The sequence below is a fragment of the Bos grunniens genome, chromosome 12 (genome assembly GCF_055505025.1).
Source record: "Bos grunniens cultivar Pamir isolate PY7600 chromosome 12, Bosgru_T2T1.0, whole genome shotgun sequence".
NCBI lineage: Eukaryota > Metazoa > Chordata > Mammalia > Artiodactyla > Bovidae > Bos > Bos grunniens.
The window spans coordinates 71,595,245-71,618,007 of NC_141176.1; the positions used below are offsets into that span (position 1 = coordinate 71,595,245).

The following is a 22,763-nucleotide window of genomic DNA, read 5'->3' on the forward strand; positions in this document are numbered from 1 at the left end:
TCTGGTGCACAGAACGACTCATGGGTTACCCATGGTTCCCAGACAGTGCTGTGACCCACCATAGCGCAGGCACTCCTGGCAGCATCAGTGGGAAGAGGCAGGGTGAAACCAGTCTAGGGTGAGGCTTTAAGGGTTAGGATTTCAAAGTGTGAAACCTCTGTCCTGTGAGAATTGAGGAGTGCCCATAATGCTTGGAGAAGCAAGTACCAGGCTAATGTTCAACCTGGAGCATGTGCAGGTCACCCCTAATTAGAACAGAACAGCCATCGAGTTCCTAGCATGCCTGGCCCCTGTGTGTACTTTCATGGGGATCTTGGGTGAGGAGAAGGAGAACAGGTCTCTGCCTGCTTGGGGCCCTCAGGGTGGAGAGGAGTATCCTAAAGACTCTTTCTGGACCAGAGACACAGAGACCACCCCCCAGGTCATCAGGGCTTCTCTCTGAGAGATGAGGTGTCCACTTGCTGGTGTGTAAATGGGGTTACCTTGAAGTGCCAACAAAGGTCCATCTAGTCAAGGCTATGGTTTTTCCAGTAGTCATGTATGGATGTGGGATTTGGACGGTGAAGAAAGCTGAGTGTCGAAGAACTGATGCTTTTGAACTGTGGTGTTGGAGAAGACTCTTGAGAGTCCCTTGGACTGCAAGAAGATCCAACCAGTCCATCCTAAAGGATATTAGTCTTAGGTATTCATTGGAAGGACTGATGTTGAAGCTGAAACTCTAGTACTTTGGCCACTTCATGTGAAGTTGACTCATTGGAAAAGACCCTAATGCTGGGAAGGATTGGGGGCAGGAGGAGAAGGGGATGACAGAGGATGAGATGGCTGGATGGCATCACTGACTCAATGGACATGGGTTTGGGTAAACTCCGGGAGTTGGTGATGAACAGGGAGGCCTGGCATGCTGCGGTCCATGGGGTTGCAAAGAGTCAGACATGACTGAGTAACTGAACTGAACTGAAGAGCCTCAGTGGTTTCACTCACTCCCTACCCTGAGTGGGGAGGAGTGACCAGGGTTTATGTCCTCTTTGTGGGAACCTTAGAAATGGCTGGCCTTGTCTAATCACTGACCTTTGTCCAAGGCCACTTTTGCTGGTTGTGTCGGTTTTAGGTAGAGGCTATAGGAAGGCACATATTTGTGTAAATCTTCACTTGGGAGCTCAACTGATGGGCAGGGAGTAAGCAGAATCCTCTGTGTTCCAAAGTGAGCTTTGTGCCTGGACTCAGGGCTGGTTCCCCCAAGAGCTGGGTGGTCTTCGCATTTATTTCCCAACCCTTTCTTCCATGTGTCCCTCACTTCTGCTTAACCCGGGAGGCTGAGGAGTGGCTGCTAGTGGCAGAGATACTGTGAGCTCAAAGCAACCACCAAGGATCACGCAGCAAGGGAGAGGAGGAGGGGGCATTGAGCCAAGCAGACAGGGACCTGCAGAGCAGACCTGCTGTGTGCACCCTGCTGGTTCCTGAGAGCGTAGCATTAGCCATTAGGTGTCAGTAATATCCACAGTGAAGACCTTGAGACATATATGAGGGTGGTACTTTTCAATTCATTAAAGAAAAAAAAAAACAAAAAACACTGTATTTTTACTGTCTCATTGAAAACTTTTTTTAAAAAATTGAAGGATGATTGACTTAAAATATTATATTAGTTTCTAGTGTATAGCATAGTAATTCAATATTATTTTTACATTATAAAATGATCACCCTGATCAGTCTAGTTACCCTCTGTCACCATACAAAGTTATTCTAGTGTTATTGACTGTATTTCCTATGTTGTAAATTACATACCCATAACTGGAAATTTGTGCCTCTTCATCTCCCTCACCTATTTCACTCATTCTCCAATCCCCCTCAATCCATTATCTTTAATAAGTCAAGGAAATAGGTGACTCCATTAAAAAGATTACTTTCATAATGGTGACAAATTCAAAATTCTGCTTAGAAGTGAAACTTTTAATTACTGTACAGGAAAGTTGGCTTCTAGAAGTGACTTTTCTTAAGAGTTCTTGTTCTGCCATGATGGCCTGTAAACAGCAGTGAGTTTTCTAAGCCCTTTGTGAAACAGCCTCTGCCATTAAGAATAGAATAGGTCTCTTCCCAGGACTCCTGTCTTTTGTGCAAACTGTAGAAATCTTTGCTAATTTTTCACTTTCTGGTGTGATGAGAAGGTTCTGATTTATGGTTACACAAAAGAAGCTGTGCATCTTTAAGTACAAATTTGGCCCAGCCCTGGAATCTCCATTTCTCCAAGCAGCCATGTCTCCTTCTCATGGGAAATGGTATTTAGAAACTATGGTCTGGGCACTAGGGGTGTTCACTGCTGTTGAGTTGGCTATTGTTTCTCAGCTTTTTCACTGGACAAAGATATTATACATTTTTTGTAGTAAACAGACCTTGAGTTTATATGGATATTTCCAGTTGAAGTCAGATTCAGGGCAGTAGTGCTTGTACTTTATCTTTTTACTCTTAGATTGGTATCTCTTTTCCTCTCATCATCTTTTCTCTTTTCTGCCATGCCTAATGGTGGCTCAGATGGTAAAGAGTCTCCCTGCAGTGTGGGAGACCTGGGTTCTATCCTTGGGTTGGGAAGGTGCCCTTGAGGAGGGCATGGCAACCCACTCCAGTATTCTTGCCTGAAAAATTTCAAGGATAGAGGAGTCTGGCAGGCTATAGTTCCTGGGGCCACAAAGAGTCAGACACGACTGAGCAACTTCAGCGAATCCCAGTTCTCAATGATACTGACATAATTATTCATTTAAAAATCTTATAATATCAACACTATTAACCATAATGTGACTTTTGAAAGCATATTGTTGTTGTTGTTGTTGTTGCTGTTCATATTGTTCTTAGATAGGCATATCACACAGGGAATGTGTTTTCAATTTTTTTTTAAACCACTTTTAACAGTTCTTTATTGTATAACTGCCAGAGAAGGCAATGGCACCCCACTCCAGTACTCTTGCCTGGAAAATCCCATGGACAGAGGAGCCTGATGGGTTGCAGTCCATGGGGTCACTAAGAGTGAGACGTGACTGAGCGACTTCACTTTCACTTTTCACTTTTTTACTTTCATGCATTGGAGAAGGAAATGGCGACCCACTCCAGTGTTCTTGCCTGAAGATTGCCAGGGACGTAGGAACCTGGTGGGCTGCCGTCTCTGGGGTCACACAGAGTCGGACACGACTGAAGCGACTTAGCAGCAGCAGCAACATTGTATAACTGCCAACCTACTGGATGGATATAGTTTTTGTTTTATTTTACTCTGAAATTTTATGAATTGATTTTGAAAACTTCATTGTTTTATAATTATAATTCTGTATAATGTTTTCACAATTCCAAAGTCAAATCAACAGAAGAGGCTATTTTTAAAGAAGACGGGTATCCTTGTTCCATACTAATTCTTCTCCCTCATTAGATATAACATTAAAAATTTGATTCATATTTTAATTTTGTAAATACTTATTTTATAAACATTTATTTTTTTCCCGTGTTTCGAATGAAAGGTCTGAATTTCATATTTGGAGTCTCAAGAATTTGGGTTCATAAGGAATTTTCTTAGAAGTATGATATGTAACACGGAACTCAGCATAAAACCTTCTGTGGTACTTGTAAGTCCTTCAAAGCAGGTTCATGGCTCCTCGAGGCCCAGATGCCATGATGATGCAGGATAATAGCAGATGTTTCCATGGGATGAGATTCTACATCCAGAATCTTCCAGGCAGAGGGAACTTCAGGGTCCATCCTTAATCAGTTGACCTAACCCAGTTTCTGGAGGCTTGGCTTTAGGCCTCAGAGTGCTCTTAACCCCTCCTAGGTGATGCTAAGGTACAGTCAGGATGAAGACCACTGTGTCAGGAGGAGTAAAGTTATATTTAGCATCCTAATGTTATTATTTTCCCAGATTCACTGATTTTCATCCTTAGCTCTGGATCTGTCTCAGCTCCGCTGTTTGTCACCTGTTCTCCCATTTCTGAAGGTAAATTGCCCCTTCATTTTTCCCACAAGCTCATTTTTCCTGCTTATATATTTCACTCAAGCATTTTTTCTTTGTCTGATATAGCTTGTTTCTGTTTTCTGTGTTTTTTAATTTTTCTTGTGAAGCAGAATTGGTGGAGTTGGGTAAGAAACCTTTTAAGTATGTGTGGAAATGTAATGGAGAAACTATAATGAGTAGGGAAATTTTAGCACTTAATCCTGTGAGAAGTTCCCCTAAGAAGCAGGAAATGGGGCCCAAAGTCAAGTGCTTTCAGGAGGCTGAATACCAAGGACTCTACCAAGAAATGTCTGCCCCAGAGACTCTCAGATTCTTGTAGAACCTTTATCAAATGTTGTATTATAATAGACTCTTTTAAAAAATCTTTCATGATTTCATAGTTGTGAAGAATTCCTATGAAGATGTAATAACTCTATTCTGAATTGGTTTGTGGAAAGAATATTCACAAATCAAACTTAGACTGATGTTAAAGATGAAGAGTTTGAGGGAACAACTTTTGATCTTGTGCCTGTTTATCCAGAACGTTTTAATTTGGTTAGTTTCAAGTTTGATAGGGAATATTTTCTCAGCTGTTTTATTCCTCACTAGTTGAGGATTAGTATCCAGAATAGACAGAAGAGTAGAAGCTATAGGCCATGGACTGGCATTACTCCTTAGTGAGGCTGTTTGCTCACCTGGATTATTAAAGACTGTCTCTCAGCAGATAAACCCAGACACTTAGGCAGTAATGACCTGCCTTTATTTTGCACTCTTTTTTGCTGAATTTCTTGCATTTATTAGTATTCTTTTAGATGGGTGATATTACTCCTTATTCCTCCTGTAATTGAAATGATATTAGGATCAAATAGATGAGTAACAGACAGCTGAGTAACACCCAACAAAGGTCCATCTAGTCAAAGCTGTGGTTTTCCAGTAGTTATGTATGGATGTGAGAGTTGGACTATAAAGAAAGCTGAGCACTGAAGAATTGATGCTTTTGAACTGTGGTGTTGGAGAAGACTCTTGAGAGTCCCTTGGACTGCAAGGAGATCCAACCAGTCTATCCTAAAGGAAATCCATCCTGAATATTCATTGGAAGGACTGATGCTGAAGCTGAACTCTAATATTTTGGCCACCTGTTACGAAGAACTGACTCATTTGAAAAGACCCTGATGCTGGGAAAGATTGAAGGCAGGAGGAGAAGGGGATGACAGAGGATGAGATAGGTGGATGACATCACCGACATCAGTTTGAGCAGGCTTAAGGGTTGGTGATAGAAAGGGAAGCCTGGCAAGCTGTAGTCCATGGGGTCACAAAGAGTTGGACATGACTGAGAGACTGAACTGAACAGACAGCAGTGATTTCCAAAGAGAATCACAGTTTTAGGGCATTTTGGGATGGCAGGTGTTACCACTGGGCTTCTGGTGGAGAGCCCCAGGTTTGTAGCCTGCAGCACTGGGCTTCCCTTGATCATATCTGGGCTGGGACTGCCATGTGTAGTTTGACTTTTTGCTTCTCTGTATAAGTCTCCAGACTTCTATCTCAGTAAACTGTATCAACAGTGTGTTTTACAATCTATGAGGGGCTCTTCTTAAGCTCTTAGTGCCTCCAGGGGTGAATGATGAGGCTTCCTAGAAATGTAACATTGAGCCTTTGTGTTCTTGAGAACTGGTCATCTTCCTCTGATATGGTCATCTTACTCATAATTCTTCCAATAAAGAGTCTTCTCTTCTCTGGAGTAGATGAAAGCTCCTATGACCTTGTGGGAGGTAAGGCAGGTATTAAGGCCTGTGAACATGTGCGTGTAGAACAAGACAGACGTTTAGGACTTCAGTGTCACATCCTTTTGAGAGATGGAGTCAGCTTTCTGTAAATAATCTGATCAGGCACTAGTTAGTTGAGCAGAAAATGCTTTTTAGTTATGCTTTGTGATTTGAGTTTGGGATTCTTCTCCTTCTCTTCCTCTTGTGGGTTCCTCAACATTTTACAGACAGAAGAGAGCTATCAAAAACAAACCTGTCAGGGGACTTCCCTGGTGGTCCAGTGGTTAAGAGTCTGCCTTCCAATGCAGGGGTCACGGGTTTGATCCTTGATCGCGGAACTAAGATATCACATGCCTCAGGGCAACTATGCTAGCGCTTTCCAACTAGAGAAGCCTGCACACTGCAATGAAGACCCAACGCAGCAAAAAAAGAAAAAAAAAATAGGTTTGTGTTGGAGATTTCTTGGTGGATGATGTTTTACTGTCGAGTAGACCAGTTAAAGTTGATAGAGATCAAATCTAGACATTAATTGAGATTGATTGAGAACAATCAATGTTATGTCCTGTGGGAGATAGCCAACATACTCAAAATATCCAAAAAAAAAAAAAACCCTTGAAAGTCATTTCACCATCTTGGTTATATTAATCACTTTGATGCTTGGTTTCCACCTAAGTTAAGCGAGGGAAAAAAGGAAAAATCTTCTTGACTGTTATTTCTGCATGCAATTCTCTACTGAAATGTAACTGTTAAAAAAATGCTCCTTTTTAAAAACAAATTGTGATGGGCAATGAAAAGTGGATACTGTACACTAATGTGGAATGAAAGATATCACTGGGTAAGTGAAATGAACCACCACCAACCACACCAAAGTACAGTCTTCATCAAGAGAAGGTGGTGTGTATATGGTGGGACTGGAAGGGAGTCCTCTATTATGACCTCCTTCCAGAAAACCAAACAGTTAATTCCAATGAGTACTTCTCCCAGTTAGGCGAACTTAAAGCAGCACTTGATGAAATGTGTTGGAGTTATTCAACAGAAAATGAATCATCTTCCATCAGGATAATGTAAGACCGCATGTTTCTTTGATGACCAGGCAAAAACTGTTACAGCTTGGCTTGGAAGTTCTGACTCAACTGCCATATTCACCAGACACTGCTCCTTCGGGTTTCTGTTTATTTTGTTTTTTACAAAATTCTCTTAATGAAAAAAGATTTAATTCCCAGGAAGACTGTAAAAGGCACCTGAAATCGTTCTTTGCTCAAAAAGATATAAAGTTTTGGGAAGATGGAATTATCAGGTTTCCTGAAAAATGGCAGGAGATAGTGGAACAGAATTTTGAATACGTTGTTCAACAAAGTTCTTGGTGAAAATGAAAAATGTGTCTTTTACTTAAAAACTGAAAGAACTTGTTGGGCAACCCAATACTAAGGCTTTATTGTCTTTGAATGTAAGATTTTGACTTATGTTAAAACTGTTGTCTGCTTGTCTTACTGGAGAGAGTAGATCTGTGTATTTTTCTTTTAGGTTAGCCATGAATGTAGCATTTTGTTAAGATGGCTTTTTAACATGCTAACAATAAAAGTACAGCTTGTGTTAAGAAAAACTGGCATGACTTGTATTTCTAATTAAGGCTTTTTTTCTTTCAGGAAGGCACCAAAGTAGTTCTGCCCATATTTTTGGGCAAAATTATTAGTTATGTCGAAAACTATGATCCCGACAATTCTGCCGCTTTGCACGAAGCCTATGGCTACGCGGCGGGGCTGAGCGCCTGCGTGCTCGTGTGGGCCGTTCTGCACCACTTGTGCTTCTACCACATGCAGCGCGTGGGCATGAGGCTGAGAGTAGCGGTGTGCCGTATGATCTACCGCAAGGTGAGTGTCGCTCGGTACCACAGTGTGTTCCTCTCCTGAAGCATCAGGAACATTTAGTTCTCTGTAAATTAAACATCTTGTAACTGGGATAATTTACACCTTCCTAGAGAAGCTTGCTATTTGCATCAGGCCAATTTTGTTGTTGTCATTTAAGTAAAATTTACCAGTAAATAATGAAAAGTTTTGTACTGAGATCGGGTCAGAGCTGCCTTTGATAAATTTTATCCACAGGTTTTTATGTAATATCCACGCAGCTTGTAATGGAATCTAATTAAAAAATAAGTATAAGAAGTGTCAAGTTGGTTTTCAGTGTTTTCATGCCTTAATCTTGTAGCTGTATTTGTGGCAATTTGTTGTTCATTAAGACCATCTTTTACATCAACTTTGTATTTAAAAGTAAACTTCATTGATCGGATTTATGAAATTAAATCTAGGAGCACAAAATGTATTTGAGAAAGGGAATGATTATATGTTTAAATGACCCATCTAGACATATTGAATGTAATTGTGTGAACTAAAGAAAAATATAAATGGAATCCATGCCAAACATAGATTCTCTCGCTATATTCTATAGCTATGATTTTTTATAATGGTATTAAAGAATAGAGCTGAATGTTGGGATGAAACTTGAAATCTTATGCAGCTTTTAGTAATTTTGGTGGGAATTTGTTGCTATTCATTCAAGTTATTTTCTTAATTCAATATTTCCTTTTTCTTTAGTATGCATTTTAGCACTTTTAATAAGACCTGACTTGGTGTGTTCAGTAATTTTGTGTTGAGAATCGCCATGGAATTATTCTATAGTTTAACCTAGTCTTAAGTAGTTTAAAAGAATTAAGGATTTTAGCTGTTTTCACAAGGGAATTGCCACAGTGTTAAGAACTGAAGGGCTCTATATAAAGTTGACCCTGCATATCTCTTTGCCCTGGGCTGTTCGTTTTTTTCTAGGAAAAAAATTTTATTTAGCTGTATTTTATTCTTGAAATTTGCTGAGAGAATAGATTTTAAGTGTTCTCACCACACACACAGAAGAATAACTATGTGCGATGATGGGTTCGTTCATTTGTTTTCCTACTGTAACCATTTCCCAATGTTTATTTACATCAAAACATCAAATTGCACATAGTAAATATATTTAATTTTATTACAAATGAGTAAAATCCTCAATGAAAGCTAAAACCAGGCGATTTAAATGAAAATTATTGATTCTTTTCCTATTTGTTACTTATCTAGAGCTCCTATTTCTTGGAAATACATTACTGGGGAAAATGTAGAATGTCTTCTCCCATCTTTGCTTGAGCAGACTCTTGTTAAATCTCGGGACTGTGTGGACTCAGAGGCCTGGCATCTCACTGTCTGTGTTTGGCACATGAGCCCAGTTTCTCCTTGGGTAACATATCTTCCAGTTAAGGGTCTTCATTGTCAGCCTTCATCATTTTTGTTATTCTCTTGCACCTTCTGCCATTTAGTAGACAAATACTCAGATGTCCCCACAAATTAGCTAGATGTTCATCTTTCCAGATCATACTTAGCTCCCATAAGTATGCAGGAAATTTCACCAGAACTGCAGTGTGAAAACCTTAAGTTAGATTTGAGATGATGGTTTAGTCAAACAAAGCTCTTTCTTTGCTGCACAAGTGAGCCACTGTCCTGGTTTTTTCCCTCTTCCCGCTAACACTTTGGAATGTCTCCTTTGGGGAATCTGATCTGACCTTGTATGTTGCTTATGGGAATGTAAACATCTCCCAAAGTGTTCATTTACTGGCTTAATTAGCCTAAAACAATTGTTTCTTTACAAAGTCAGAAACTGTATACATAACCTGAAATTCCAGAAACATGGGAATTTCCTCGTGCACAGCCTTACATGTAGATTTCTACTGAGATGCAGAAATAAGACCCTTCTTGCAGGTCACAGCTGGACCGATTCTTTAGGGTAAACCTGGTGCTGCCGAGCGGCTCTGAAAGGCCCCTGTGAACGTCTGTGGTTCATGCTGAGGCCCTGCCTCCTGATGCCTGGTCCTGAGAAGAAATCAGGTCGGGTGTTGGAAATGGAATGGCTGCTAAGCTCAGAGTCATAGTTTGTAATTTTAAACAGGTATCATATATAGTGGAGAAGGAAATGGCAACCCACTCTAGTATTCTTGTTTGAGGAATTTCATGGACAGAGGAGCCTGGAGGGCTACAATCCATAGGGTCACAAAGAATCAAACGTGACTGAGCGACTAGTACACACATCATATATAAGATGACTTGTCATTTATTTACCTTTCTGCAGCTTTGATAAAATTGCTTTTGGCTTTGGTTCATTCATTTTAAAAAATTGTGGTAAAATATACACAACATAAAATTTACCATTTTAACTGTTTTTAAGTGCACCGTTTGGTGACATTAAGTACATTCACATTCTTGTGCAGCCATCACCACTCTGCATCTCCAGAATTTTTTCTCCTTCCCATACTGAACCTCTGCACTCATTAAACCCTAACTCCCCAGTCCCTGCCTCTTAGTCATTATCCTTCTACTGCTTCTTTCTATGAATTTTACTCCTCTAGGTCCCTCATATAAGTGAAATCATACAATGTTTGTCATTTTATTTATGCCATGTAAGTACACTGTCTTTAAGATTCATCTGTCTTGGAACAAATGTCAGAATTTAAGTCCTTTTTAAAGATCGAATCATATTCTTTTACATGTATATACAACATTGTATGTATCCATTCATCTGTTAGTGGACATTTGAGTTGTTTCTACCTTTTGACTATTGTACATAGTGCTGCTATGAACATGGTGCACAAATAATCAGTTCAAGTTTATGCTTTAATTTGAATACATTCTCAGAAGTGAAATTGCTTTACTATATGTTAATTTCATGTTTGGTCTTTTGAGGAACTGCCATAGTCTCTTCCATTGTGGCTGTATCAATTTTAACTTGAGGACTAAATGGAACATTTTTATGAACCATGACATTTTGTTTGGATCGATGGCTACAGCTGGTGGTCTGTTGAAACAGCTCAAGGTGGTCTGTTCCGATTCCTCAGATCTCTAGGGAATTTTTCAGAGCCTTTTATCAAATGAAGGAATTATACAGCATAGGCTGTGCTTTTTGTCAAGTCAGCAGACTGGCATTAAGAACATAGGTTCCTCACAGGATTAGTGTTTTGAATATTATACTGGTTAGTTTTAGAATGAGGAAATTAATACCAAAGTGTTTAAATGATGTCACACCTCGTATTAATCTCTTTCCTTGAGGCAGGCTCTCCACTCTCATCTTGTTGTTGTTGTTCAGGCACTCAGTCCTGTCCAGCTCTTTGTGACCCCGTGGACTGCAGCACACCACCCTTCCCTGTCCTTCAGTGTCTCCTGGAGTTTGCTCAAACTCATGTCCATTGAGTCAGGGATGCCATTCAACCATCTCATCCTCTGTTGTTCCCTCTTCTTCCTGCCCTCAATCTTTCCCAGCATCAGGGTCTTTTCCAGTTTGTCAACTCTTGGCATCAGTTGGCCAAAGTATTGGAGCTCTAGCTTCAGTATCTGTCCTTCCAGTGAATATTCAGGGTTGATTTTCTTTAGGATTGAGTGGTTGAATCTCCTAGCTATCCAAGGGACTCTCAAGAGTCTTCTCCAACACCACATTTCAAAAGCATTAATTCTTTGGTGCTCAGCCTTCTTTATGGTCCAACTGTCACATCTGTACAGGCCACTGAAAAGACCATAGCTTTGACTATATGGACCATTGTTGGCATAGTGATGTCTCCGCTTTTTAATATGCTGTCTAGTTTTTGGCTCAAAATTGCTTTGGTTGATCCCTAAGTCTATATCTATATTTCTTTATCCTTCAGGCAGGTCCAGGTTCACTGAGAAACAGGGTAGAGGGTTTTGCTTCTGTCTCCTGCTCCTCCCTTTGCTGTCCTTGTGGGCAGGGCTGGCGCCACATTGAATCATCAAAGGATGAACAAGTGTCCCTAGAGCCCTGCTTTCAGGCATCATACTGCTCATCCTGACACCACACAAGACCCCATGAAAATACAGTCCATTTTGCTATGTTCTCAGACTGACTTGGTATCAGTGCAGAAATCTGATTCTCTATATCTTTCTCTCATTTCAGTCACTTCATCTGAGTAGCTCAGCCATGGGGAAGACCACCACAGGCCAAATAGTCAACCTGCTGTCCAACGATGTGAACAGGTTTGATCAGGTAAGCTGCCTGAGGGATCCTCTTCCATTCCCTATCGTTCTCACTGGATTTAGCTTATTGGGATGCCAGGTGCCAGGGTTTGGTGTCAGCCAGGGTTCGGTTGAGGACATAAGACAAGGGTTCTCTTTATTCAATGCTTATTTTCTGTGTGCAGCTTAGATGTGATAATATGTGTTGTCCTGTAGATGAGGGTTTTATTTTTCTGACATTGTCTGTAACATACCTTAGTAATAGACAGGCAGCAGTGTTCTTGCCCAGCTTGGTTAGTATTCCTAGGGGTCCTCCTGGAGTGGCCCTTCTTGGTACATGGTGTTGGTGTTGCGGGATTGTCTTCCTCCTCCTCTGGATGATGTAGGCCTGGTGGGAAGGGATTGTTCTTTCTGTGTGCCCTGTACAGTGCCTGCTGCCTAGGGAGCCTTTGAGGAATATGCCAAGTGTGTGGTCCCCAGTCAGACACAGCCTCCTCTCTGCTGTCCCATCGTACCCATTTCACACTTACTTTATGAATAAATCATGTTACCCAGAGTGTTGTAGCTGTTGGTCAGATCTGTATAGACCACTTCTCTTTCCTGGATGATCCTGACCTTTAAGTCTGGGGGCTTCCCTTGTGGCTCAGGTGGTAAAGAGTCTGCCTGCAATGCAGGAGGCCTGGTTTCTATCTCTGGGTCAGGAGATTCCCTGGTGAAGGAAATGGCAATCCACTGTAGCATTCTTGCCTGGGAAAATCCCATGGACAGAGAAGCTTGGTGGGCTACAATCCATGGAGTTGCAAATTGGGCATGACTAAGAGACTAACACTTTCACTTCTCCTTCAATTATTTATTCATTAAGCATGATGTAAGGCCTCTACTTAATTTGAAGGTGAATAAGCATTAATTTCTGCACTGGAAAGGCCACAGCCTGTCTGGAAGGTAAATGCACAAGTAGATATCGGAGAGTGTGGTAGGTACCATAATATAGGCTTTTCTATGGAGATGGGGGCTGAATTTTGGGACAGAGAGAGTTTGGGGAAGCCCTGAGCTCATCTGTGTTGTGGACAAAATCAACATCTTCCTTCAGTGCTACTGGTCGGGTTCTCCCTGGCACGTCCCTGAGGCTGGCCCTGTGCTGCCCCAGAACAGCATCATCTGGGGGGGACACTTGGATTTCTGCTTCATCATGAGGTATAAAACTCACTGATATCATTTCTGTTTAGATTCCTGCCTGTTTCTTTAGAACAGATTGTTCTACACGTTGTTCTTATTGGTTTTGATTTTATATAGTTCTAAGAAGGCTTTGTGTTTCTCTTCTAAGGTTACAATGTTCTTGCACTATCTGTGGGTGGGGCCACTGCAGGCTATCGCAGTGACTGCCCTGCTCTGGATGGAAATAGGAATATCTTGTCTTGCTGGGATGGCGGTTCTCATTATTCTTCTGCTTTTGCAAAGCTGTGTTGGAAATTCGTTCTCGTCACTCAGGTAAGAGAAACACTGGTTTAAAAACTAGGTGATATGTGCTTGGTAACATTCACCATTTGCTCGATGCTTCTCTTCAAAAACAAAACCAATGCCTTTTCTAGTCTCTTCTTTATGTGGATTGTAGGGCCTTCAGGCTTCGTCAGTGGAGGCTCCAGCCCTAAGCTGAAGGCTTATCGTGAAGAGGGAAAGGTGACGGCGCTCACTGGCTCCTTCCAGCACCATACCTGTATAAGTCGAGTGTCCTTGAGCAGAATTTACCTATATTGAAGTTATTTAAGTATTATTAAATAGTAACAATCCTATATGCTCAAGTTTAGCTGCATGTATTTTTGTTATGCAATTTTCAGGTATCTATGTTCATGTCTTGGTTTTAATTCAGTGTTTCCATTAACTTATATGAGCCTCAAGGACAAGGTCAATCTTAGTTAACTTTGTCTTTATACAGCCACACAGTCCCAGCAGCATATGTGATAGAACAGTGGCTGGTGATGAAGGGCCTAATGGTGATGATATAGACCTGAAGCAGGTCCCAGAGGGTTGGAGGTGGGTCATTGTCCAGGTTGTCAGGTGATGGGGGTATTGTGCTGTTTGAAGGTTTTTTTTCTTCTTTTTTTTTTGGTGACTTTACATGTGATATTTTTGTCTATTTTAAATTCCCTTTCCTGTCTTGCTGTGGAGAGATGTTTCTTACCCTTCGAGGCCCTGTTGCAGTGCTGCCAGGTCTCCTTTCCCAGTGGAATTAACAGCCCGATCTTTTCTGCTCACTGGCACTTCATTCCTATTTTATTACCACACAGACACTGTCTTCCCGTTAGATTCAGTGTCTTTTTGCTTTCCCTGCCCAACTGCGACCTTAGGTGGAGAGTTCGTACCTGACTTACTTCAGGTCTTCCTCAGCCAGTACTGTGAGTTCTCCAAGTTACTCCTTGAATTGGACTGAATGGTTGACTTCCTAGAAGTCTTTTTCTCCATTTGCACTTTGAGAAGGACCTGCCTGTGATGTCAGCACAGAAGAGCTGTAGGGTATCATGGATCCCTGGTCCCTCCCTGTGCCCCCTGCTGCTGCTGAGGAAAGTTGGGCTGTGGTCACTATGGCTCATCTCACGTCTGTCCCCTCAGGAGTAAGACTGCAGCTCTCACAGACGACAGGATCAGGACCATGAGCGAAGTCATAACTGGCATCAGAACAGTAAAAATGAATGCTTGGGAAAAGTCATTTATAGACCTTATTACCAGACTGAGAAGGTAAGTTTTTGTATGTATCACACCATATTTTTTACTTTCCCCCCTGCTTTTACAGACTGAAATTAAAAGTCTTACCACTTTTCACATGAAGATGAGCTTAAATACTATGAATCCACACCTCACATGTGGCAGGCGGGTTAAGTGAAAGAGGGGAGATGTCATTTTAATCTGCTGTTCCATTTATGATCTTCTTAAAGGCAAAATTACATATGCTTCTGAAGTCAAACAGTCAATAAACACATGAAAAAAATGTTCAACATCACTCTTTATTAGAGAAATGCAAATCAAAACTACAATGAAGTATCACCTCACACTGGTAGGAGTGGCCATCAAGAAAACATCTACAAACAATACCCTTTTGCTCTGTGGTGGGAGTGCAACTTGGCACAGCTATTATGGACAACAGTATGGAGATTCCTTAGAAAACTAGGAATAAGGCTACATATGACCCAGCCACCCCACTACTGGGCATATGCCCTGAAAAAACCAGAATTCAAAAAGACACATGTACCTCAGTGCTCATTGCAGCACTATTTACAATAGCCAGGACATGTGCTTCCAGAGGGGCCATGGTGCCTGCCTCTGTTTGATGTCTTGGTGTCTCACAATTTTGGGGTGTCTTATTCTCTTCCCCCACAAGTTCATGAGCTCCTGGAGGGGATGGACTGTGTCTTTCTGTCATCATTGGGGAGCCCCACCCAGGACTTGTGGTTATGAATGCTTGTTGAATGAATATTCAAACCCAGTCTGATTGACCCACAGTGTTTAAAAGGGTGACAGGAAGCCTCTGCTTAGTTGGAAGAGTGAAGCAGTGATGAAGTGTGTGGTCCTGGTGTCGGGATGGAGCCCTGGAGGTGGACTTGGATATCGATGCTTCTTTTAAAACCTATTCCGTTCTCTCTTTTCCAGGAAGGAAATTTCCAAGATTCTGGAAAGTTCCTACCTTCGGGGCATGAATTTGGCATCATTTTTCACTGTGAGCAAAATCATGATTTTTGTCACCTTCATCACCAATGAGCTCCTTGACAACCTGATCACAGCCAGCCAAGTGTTTGTGGTGGTGATGCTGTTTGAGGCTCTGCGGTTCTCGAGCACCCTCTACTTCCCCATGGCTGTTGAGAAGGTGTCAGAGGCCATTGTCAGCATCCGAAGAATCAAGGTTTGGGGACAAATAACTTTTTAAAGTTATAGGCAGATTTTACCTAAAATAGCTCCTTTATGTGGTCTCACTGTGTGCCAGTTAGGTGATAGTTAACTCTCCCAGTGCCAAAGCTGGCAGACTTCCCAGAATGTTGTAGGTACTCTCTTCTTTTATTAGGTAGAGTGTGTTACAGATATCCTAAGACTGGTTCTCATGTAGGGCCAGTAGTATATATAGATAGCAGTGGCACAGGGCTCTTGTGTAGTGATGCCTACAAAGTGACTAAAATGTCTAAAAGCAGGAGAAGCAAGCAGATTGCATCTCCTGTGCTGACTCCAATGACTAGGCAGTGACTGCACAGTCCTGGGGTACAGAGTTCCTCTCTGGGCTGGGAGGGGAGGAACTTGCTGAAAGCTCCATGCTGCTTGGACAGGAAGAGTGGCCTCAGATTCACTTAATTCTCTGTGTTCAAAAATGAGTTCTTTCCTCCACAGATGTTTTGCTTGTTGGTGTCTGAACCTGCCTTTTGTTTCTGCCTTTTCATCCCTGCACCCTTTTAATTACTGCTTAATCCTCTCTCTAACTGCCCTCTGCTTTTCAAATTTGTAATTACCACCATTATGTGAACTAAGAACTTCTACATGCATGAAATGGATTTAGAAAGGCATAGGAACCAGAGATCAAGTTGCTAACATCCATTGGATCATAGGAAAAGCAAGATAATTCCAGAAAAGCATGTACTTCTCCTTCTTTGAATACACTAAAGTCTTTGACTGTGTGGATCACAATGAACTGTGGAAAATCCTGAACGAGATGGGAATACCAGACCATCTTACCTGTCTCCTGAGAAAACTGTATTCAGGTCAAGAAACAACAGTTAGAACCGTTGCTGGAACAGGAATGGAACAAAGACTGGTTTCAAATTGGTAAAGGAGTATGTTAAGGCTGTATATTGTCACCTTCTCTCAAGGCTCAGTCAATAAAGAATCTGCCTGCAATGCAGGAAGCCAGGGTTTGATCTCTGTGTTGGGAAGATCCCCTGGAGAAGGGCCTGATAACCCACTCCAGTGTTCTTGCCTGGAGAATTGCCATGGACAGAGGAGCCTGGAGGGCTACAATCCATGGGGTCCCTAAGAGTCAGACACGACCAAAGCAACTAAGCACAGCACAGCATATCAAGACTGTTTATTGTCACCTTGCTTATTTAACTTATATTCAGAGTATATCATGTGAAATGCCAGGCTGGATGAAGCTCAAGCTGGAATCAAGATTGCCAGGAGAAATATCAATAACCTCAGATATGCAGATGACACCACTTTAATGGCAGAAAGTGAAGACAACTAAAAACCTCTTGATGAAAGTGAAAGAGGAGAGCAAAAAAGTTGGCTTAAAGCTCAACATTCAGAAAACTAAACTCATGACATCTGGTCCCATCACTTCATTGCAACATATGGGAAAACAATGGAAGCAGTGACAGATTTTATTTCCTTGGGCTCTAAAATCACTGTAGATGGTGACTGCAGCCATGAAATTAAAAGACACTTGCTCCTTGGAAGAAAAGCTGTGACAAACCTAGACAGCATTATTAAAAACCAGAGACATTATTTGCTGACAAAAGTCCGTATAGTCAAAGCTATAATTTTTTCAATAGTAATGGACAGATGTGAGAGTTGGACCATAAAGAAGACTGAGTGCCAAATAATTGATGCTTTGGAATTGTGGTACTGGAGAAGACTCTTGAGAGTCCCTTGGGCTGCAAAGATTTCAAACCAGTCAACCCTAAAGGAAATCAAATCCCAAGTACTCAGTGGAAGGACTGATGCTGAAGCTGAAGCTGAAGCTCCAATACTTGGCCACCTAATGCTTAGAGCCGACTCACTGGAAAAGACCCTGATGCTTTTTGAAGATTGAAGGCAGGAGGAGGCAGCAACAGAGGATGAGATGGTTAGATAGCGTCACTGACTCAGTCAGCATGAATTTGAGCAAACTCTTGGAGATAGTAAAGGACAGGGGAGCCTGGCGTGCTGCAGTCCATGGGGCTGCAAAGAGTTAGACACTACTTGATGACTGAACTGCAACAAATGCAGTATATTATATGATTTTATTAATATATACCATGAGGTGTAATAACAATAAATATTATTCCATATGTTATTTAGTATGTTCTGATGTGAACTAATACTTTAAGTACAGTTGGTAAAACATTATTTAGATTGTACAAAGGTTTTTATTGCAAATCCCAGGAAAGCAGTTGTTTTTATTTGTGCTTTCTTCCACAGTTTAACAATCTGTTTTTTTGTTTGTTTGTTTTGTTTTCTGTAGAATTTTCTATTACTTGATGAGATACCAGAGCTCCATCCTCAGCAGCCATCGGATGGTGAAAGGATGGTGGACATGCAAGATTTCACTGCTTTTTGGGATGAGGTAACAAGTCCTCCATTCCAGGATTCTGACTTCTAACAGACAACTGTGACATGGATTTACTGGAGAATTTTTAGATTTTATGCGTGGTGTAAACTGTGACTTGCTCATTTACTGAAAGTATGTTTTAAAAATTCTCAAAATTGGGACTAAAGTTGTATCTAATGGAGATTAAGTATAAAATCAACCTAAGACCTTTGACTTATTGCTTGCTCTCTATCTCATTTTCAAGAGAGTTTTCAAAGTATTAGCACCTTTTGAACTTAAAGTACATACATTTGTAATGTTCGCATTTATAGGAATGGACAGAAAATGCTGCAGTGTAGAATGGGTTAATTGCACAACTGGTTGTTTAAGAGGCTTTGGGGAGTTAGTGTACAATTTTGCCTTGATTATCAGATCACATTATTAAACATAGAGTGAAGCTGTGATCTGGATTTTGGCTGAGGTAGGGTGGGGGCTCCCCCATCCTGAGCTTCTGGATGATTCTGTACACTTTGTTGGCAGCCAGGGGCAGGAGGAGACAGCAGGTGGGCATAATGAGCACCAGTGATTCCCAGTTAAAGGATTGCACTTGATGACAAGTTGACAGAGTTGTTGACAAGATGATGACAAGCTGGTGGTTTCCAACACTTGGTTTATTTGTTAGTTGCAGGCAAAGAGAAAAAACAACCGGGTCTGGTCTCAAGAAGCTGTCAGTATTGCATACCCAGAGCAGCCCCTTTACCAATGGAAATGCTCCCCTCACCCCAGGTTTCATGGTCCTCTGTGCTCACCCTCCTGCATCAGTGTGGATTAGTCAGGAAAACTCAATCCCACAATGGGAGAGGGAGTTCCATGCAGGGAGTTAGTTACGTAGGTGATAAAAGAGGGAGGAAAAATTAGAAAGGGTTAAACAGTGGTGCATGAGACAACCCAGAGATTAGCAATGGCAGGAAGCTGCCCTCACGTCCAGCGCTGGAGGGACTCAGGGAGGTGGCACCTCCACCACAGGGTCCACCTTCCAGAGCAGAGCCCAGGAGCCGGGCTGTCAGAGTGGGGACCACAGAACATGGGTCCTAACTGTAGACTCACCCTGTCTTTCATGCCTGTGACTCTGTGGTGCCTCCTGCATTGTGTTCACCTGCTTCTGACTCAGCACCTGCCTTCCCCACCATCGACACAGTGGTTTGTTCCCAGATACATGAAACCACATCCCTGCACCTTCTGTCCATGGAAACTCACACACGGTGCCTGACCTTCCCTGATGGTTTCTCCTACCTTAATATAGTAGATTTATCTCCTGCTTGGTGTTTCTCGGCATAGTGCTCTTGAAGCATTTATAGAAAGCACCACTAAAATTCCATTTTAAAGGCTACTCTATGTGAATGCTAACACATCCTTTATATGACTCATTAGCAGATTTCTTTTTTTCCCAGTAAACACATAGATTTATTTTATCATTTATTTATTTTTTGTAGATTTATTTTAAATCAGTTTGATATATGATGCAGATTGGTTCTGTAGTTTTTAATGAACTGAAATAAAAGTATCTATGTACAACAGTATCTGCCTGTGCAACAGATATCTGTAAGGTAAAATAAAGGATTTTAGTTGTACTACAGTCTATGTGAAAAAATCAGGTGAAAAATCTGAAAAGGTTTCTATATACCCTCTAGAATAAAAAAAAAATCAAATTATTAATAACTCAAGGTACTAAACTGCTAAAGGAAGAGGAGCAAGGCCTTGAGGCTTTTCTTGTACACTCTAATTCCATATTATGGTTTTGTCAGAGCAGCATTCAGAATTACAGGAGAGGCTTCATCAGCTACATTTTCACAGAAATAGCTACAGTGTTAACATTACTATGTGGCAAGGTGTTCCTGTCTACCTAAATGACAATGATGCCATTGCAGCTAATATTTACCACTTTGGGAGAAGGGAAATTCTATGTATTCTCAACTGAATCTTGTATCTTATAGCACTCACTTAAATCTAACACTCATCGCACTATTGTGAGGTACCTAGCTGCTAAGTTGCTTCAGTCGTGTCCGACTCTGTGTGACCCCAGAGACAGCAGCCCACCAGGCTCCCTGTTACTACTGACGGAAACACAAAAATGTAAGCCTGCCTTTCCCCAGAAACCTCTGAAGCCAGAGATTTTAAACAATTAAGGCCCTTGAAAACACTAGGGATATGTACAGATTTGCAACAAAAAGAAACTCTAGCTGTACCAGCAAGTAATGAAGAAATAGTAAATCTTCATTTTATGAACCTTTAATTATCTAAATGTAAGGAAATTTGGCTTAAGAAATGGACAAAAGCAATTTGTCATTTCTTACCATAAAATATTGAAAACCAAGTGCTAAATTCAACCACTATAGATTAAAGAAACTAAAACAAAAAAGCCTTAGTAATTGGAGCCTTAATGAGCAAAAGCTCATTTTAAATTGGTTTGAGCCCTTGAACTAATCCTGTGTGTCAAAGTCAGGGAAGAGGGATCCCTCTAAACCTGAAAAAACTAGTGCTTTATAAGGAAACTAAAGAAATGAAAGTATGCATGTTATCACATCACAGGAATTGAAACTGGTAAAGGATGGGAGAGAAGAAAGAAAAAGTATGATCTGTTTACCCAGGGCAATCATCATTAAAAATCCACAGTAATCTGACCAACTTAATTTTTTCTGAAATTACACTGCTCACATTTACTGTGTTAAAACTTAAAATGATTGTCTAATTAAACAGTAAATGATTCTAAAACAACTTCTTTCTTGCCTCATAGAAGTTACTTTTCAAGAAAGCTTGGTGGAAATCTTTTTAAGGCACAACAGTGTTAGGATAATTTTTTAAAGTACAGAGGAAAATAAACTTAAATCAACTTTATACTTTTTATTAGCCATAAGAAAACTTTTGGGTGGTTCAATAGATGAAGGCTTTTGACTTTGCATAAAATCGTTTAAGTCACTTGGGTTTTGAATAAAATAGGGATGTTTTCAATTAAATGCTAACACTTAAGTATCTTAAAGCAGGTTTTTTACTGCCCACATCAACAGTTACATCCTCAGACCAACTTTTTCCTTCTTTAATGTGAAATATCGAATCACCAAAATTTTAGGTTAAGTTTACCTTTCAGGCTGTCTTTAAGGCACTGTTTTTTAATTTCTCAAACATATAAGGTGCTTTACAAGTATGAACAATATGCTGCTATACTTTACTATTTTTCTTGTTTCTATGTAGAATAACTGTTATTAAGCACAGAATTTTGCTCTAAGGCTACTAAATTTATAAATCTATTCCACTTTGGAAATGATAGCCAACAATGCACCTGATTGATGCTGCTTCAGCATATTCTTCTGAATTCTGGTCACTAAACTACATCCTGAGTTCACATAAAAATAACGCAGCTTTCAGGCTTTAAAATGACAACATTTAAACTGTCAAGAGAGTCATGAGGTTGTTTGCACAGGACAGTGTTTTCCATCGCTTACAGAGTCACAGCTGACACGTCAAGAAGAGAGAACCAGTACCACAGCAGCAGTCATTTAAGGTAAAAGAAGACACAAGGATTCATGCAGAATGTTTTAAATATTCCCTTGAACAAAGTGATTTAACTGATTCTTCTTCAAGGGTGATGCTCATATGGGAACAATTAAGGGTAGTAGAATAACATCTTCCACATGGGACATATTGAAATAAAATATTGTTTCAGTTAGTTACACACCAGTCCTTGTTAATTTAGCAGGTCTGTTTTCACAGTGTAGTAGTTTTGTTTTTTAGATCTGTAGAATTTATAGAGAAAGAAAATGACACCCTGCACACCCAAGATGAAGACATTTTCTCCCAAGAAACTGGATGTGTCAAAGGCAGACTTTGGCACAGGTTGGGAGGTCAGAGTTACAGTGGCGTTAGTTGTACTTGACATGGTCGCTGTGGTGGGAGCTGAGGAAGGGAAGGCAGAGTTGTGGTTTTAGAATTGGTTGGCGATGCTTGGCAGTGGGCACAGAACAGAATTCAGCACCTGGCAGTCACTAATGTTGAGTTATCTGAACAGTAGCTTTTACCTTTCATTTTTTCCCAAAGAAGTTAGTATTAGCAACCTTAGCATCAAAACAGGAAACACAGCTATTGTGGTTTCCCAGATTTCTGGTGCTGAAGAGGTGCCTCTGAGGAGTGGCGGTACTGGGGCTCTCGTGGTGATGCTCAGTAAAGCCGGGCTGTAGTCACGTCAGGGCCAGGGGGGTGCCCTGAGCCGGTCATCACACAGGGTGTGGCCAGGCAGCCTGCAGCCCAGGGCAGCGGGTGGGAGAGCCTGGACATGGCGTCCTCCATGCAGAAGTTCAAGTGGACCTGGGGCGCCCAACGCTGTCTGTCCTTCTGTCCCCTGCACCCTCCCCCCACAGTGTGTGCAGGTATCCACTGAATTGCTTTTGTGTCAAACTATGCAGCATTTTAAAATGAACTATCTTGTTCTTTTAAGAGCTTAATAACATGGTCACAGACTTCTGTGTAAATTGCACTGTAGTCCAGAACACCCTGTTCTGTGGCCCTGACCTTGCCTATGGAAGGACTGTGCCCCTTGCTGGGGTCATTAGTAATTAGGGCTGTCAGGTTAGGTCATGGGTGAGAGAGCCCTCAGAGGGGAAGGGGAAGACATTGGGGTTTTGGAGAGAAGCTGAGTCTGAATGAAGCCCCTGCTGGGCTGGGAGGCAGGAGACAGATGTGAG

General features: G+C 41.3%; 1 protein-coding gene across 1 annotated transcript in view; it reads left to right on the top strand.

Moving 5' to 3' along the window:
• The window catches only part of LOC147361877 (ATP-binding cassette sub-family C member 4-like), a 177,611-nt gene that overhangs the window by 14,575 nt on the left and 140,273 nt on the right, over positions 1-22,763 (top strand). Inside the window, exons 4-9 of the mRNA XM_086328421.1 lie at positions 7,377-7,601; positions 11,707-11,796; positions 13,090-13,253; positions 14,373-14,498; positions 15,408-15,657; positions 17,962-18,063. Coding sequence (XP_086184547.1) covers positions 7,377-7,601; positions 11,707-11,796; positions 13,090-13,253; positions 14,373-14,498; positions 15,408-15,657; positions 17,962-18,063 — 957 coding nt within the window. The remainder of the gene's footprint in view (positions 1-7,376; positions 7,602-11,706; positions 11,797-13,089; positions 13,254-14,372; positions 14,499-15,407; positions 15,658-17,961; positions 18,064-22,763) is intronic.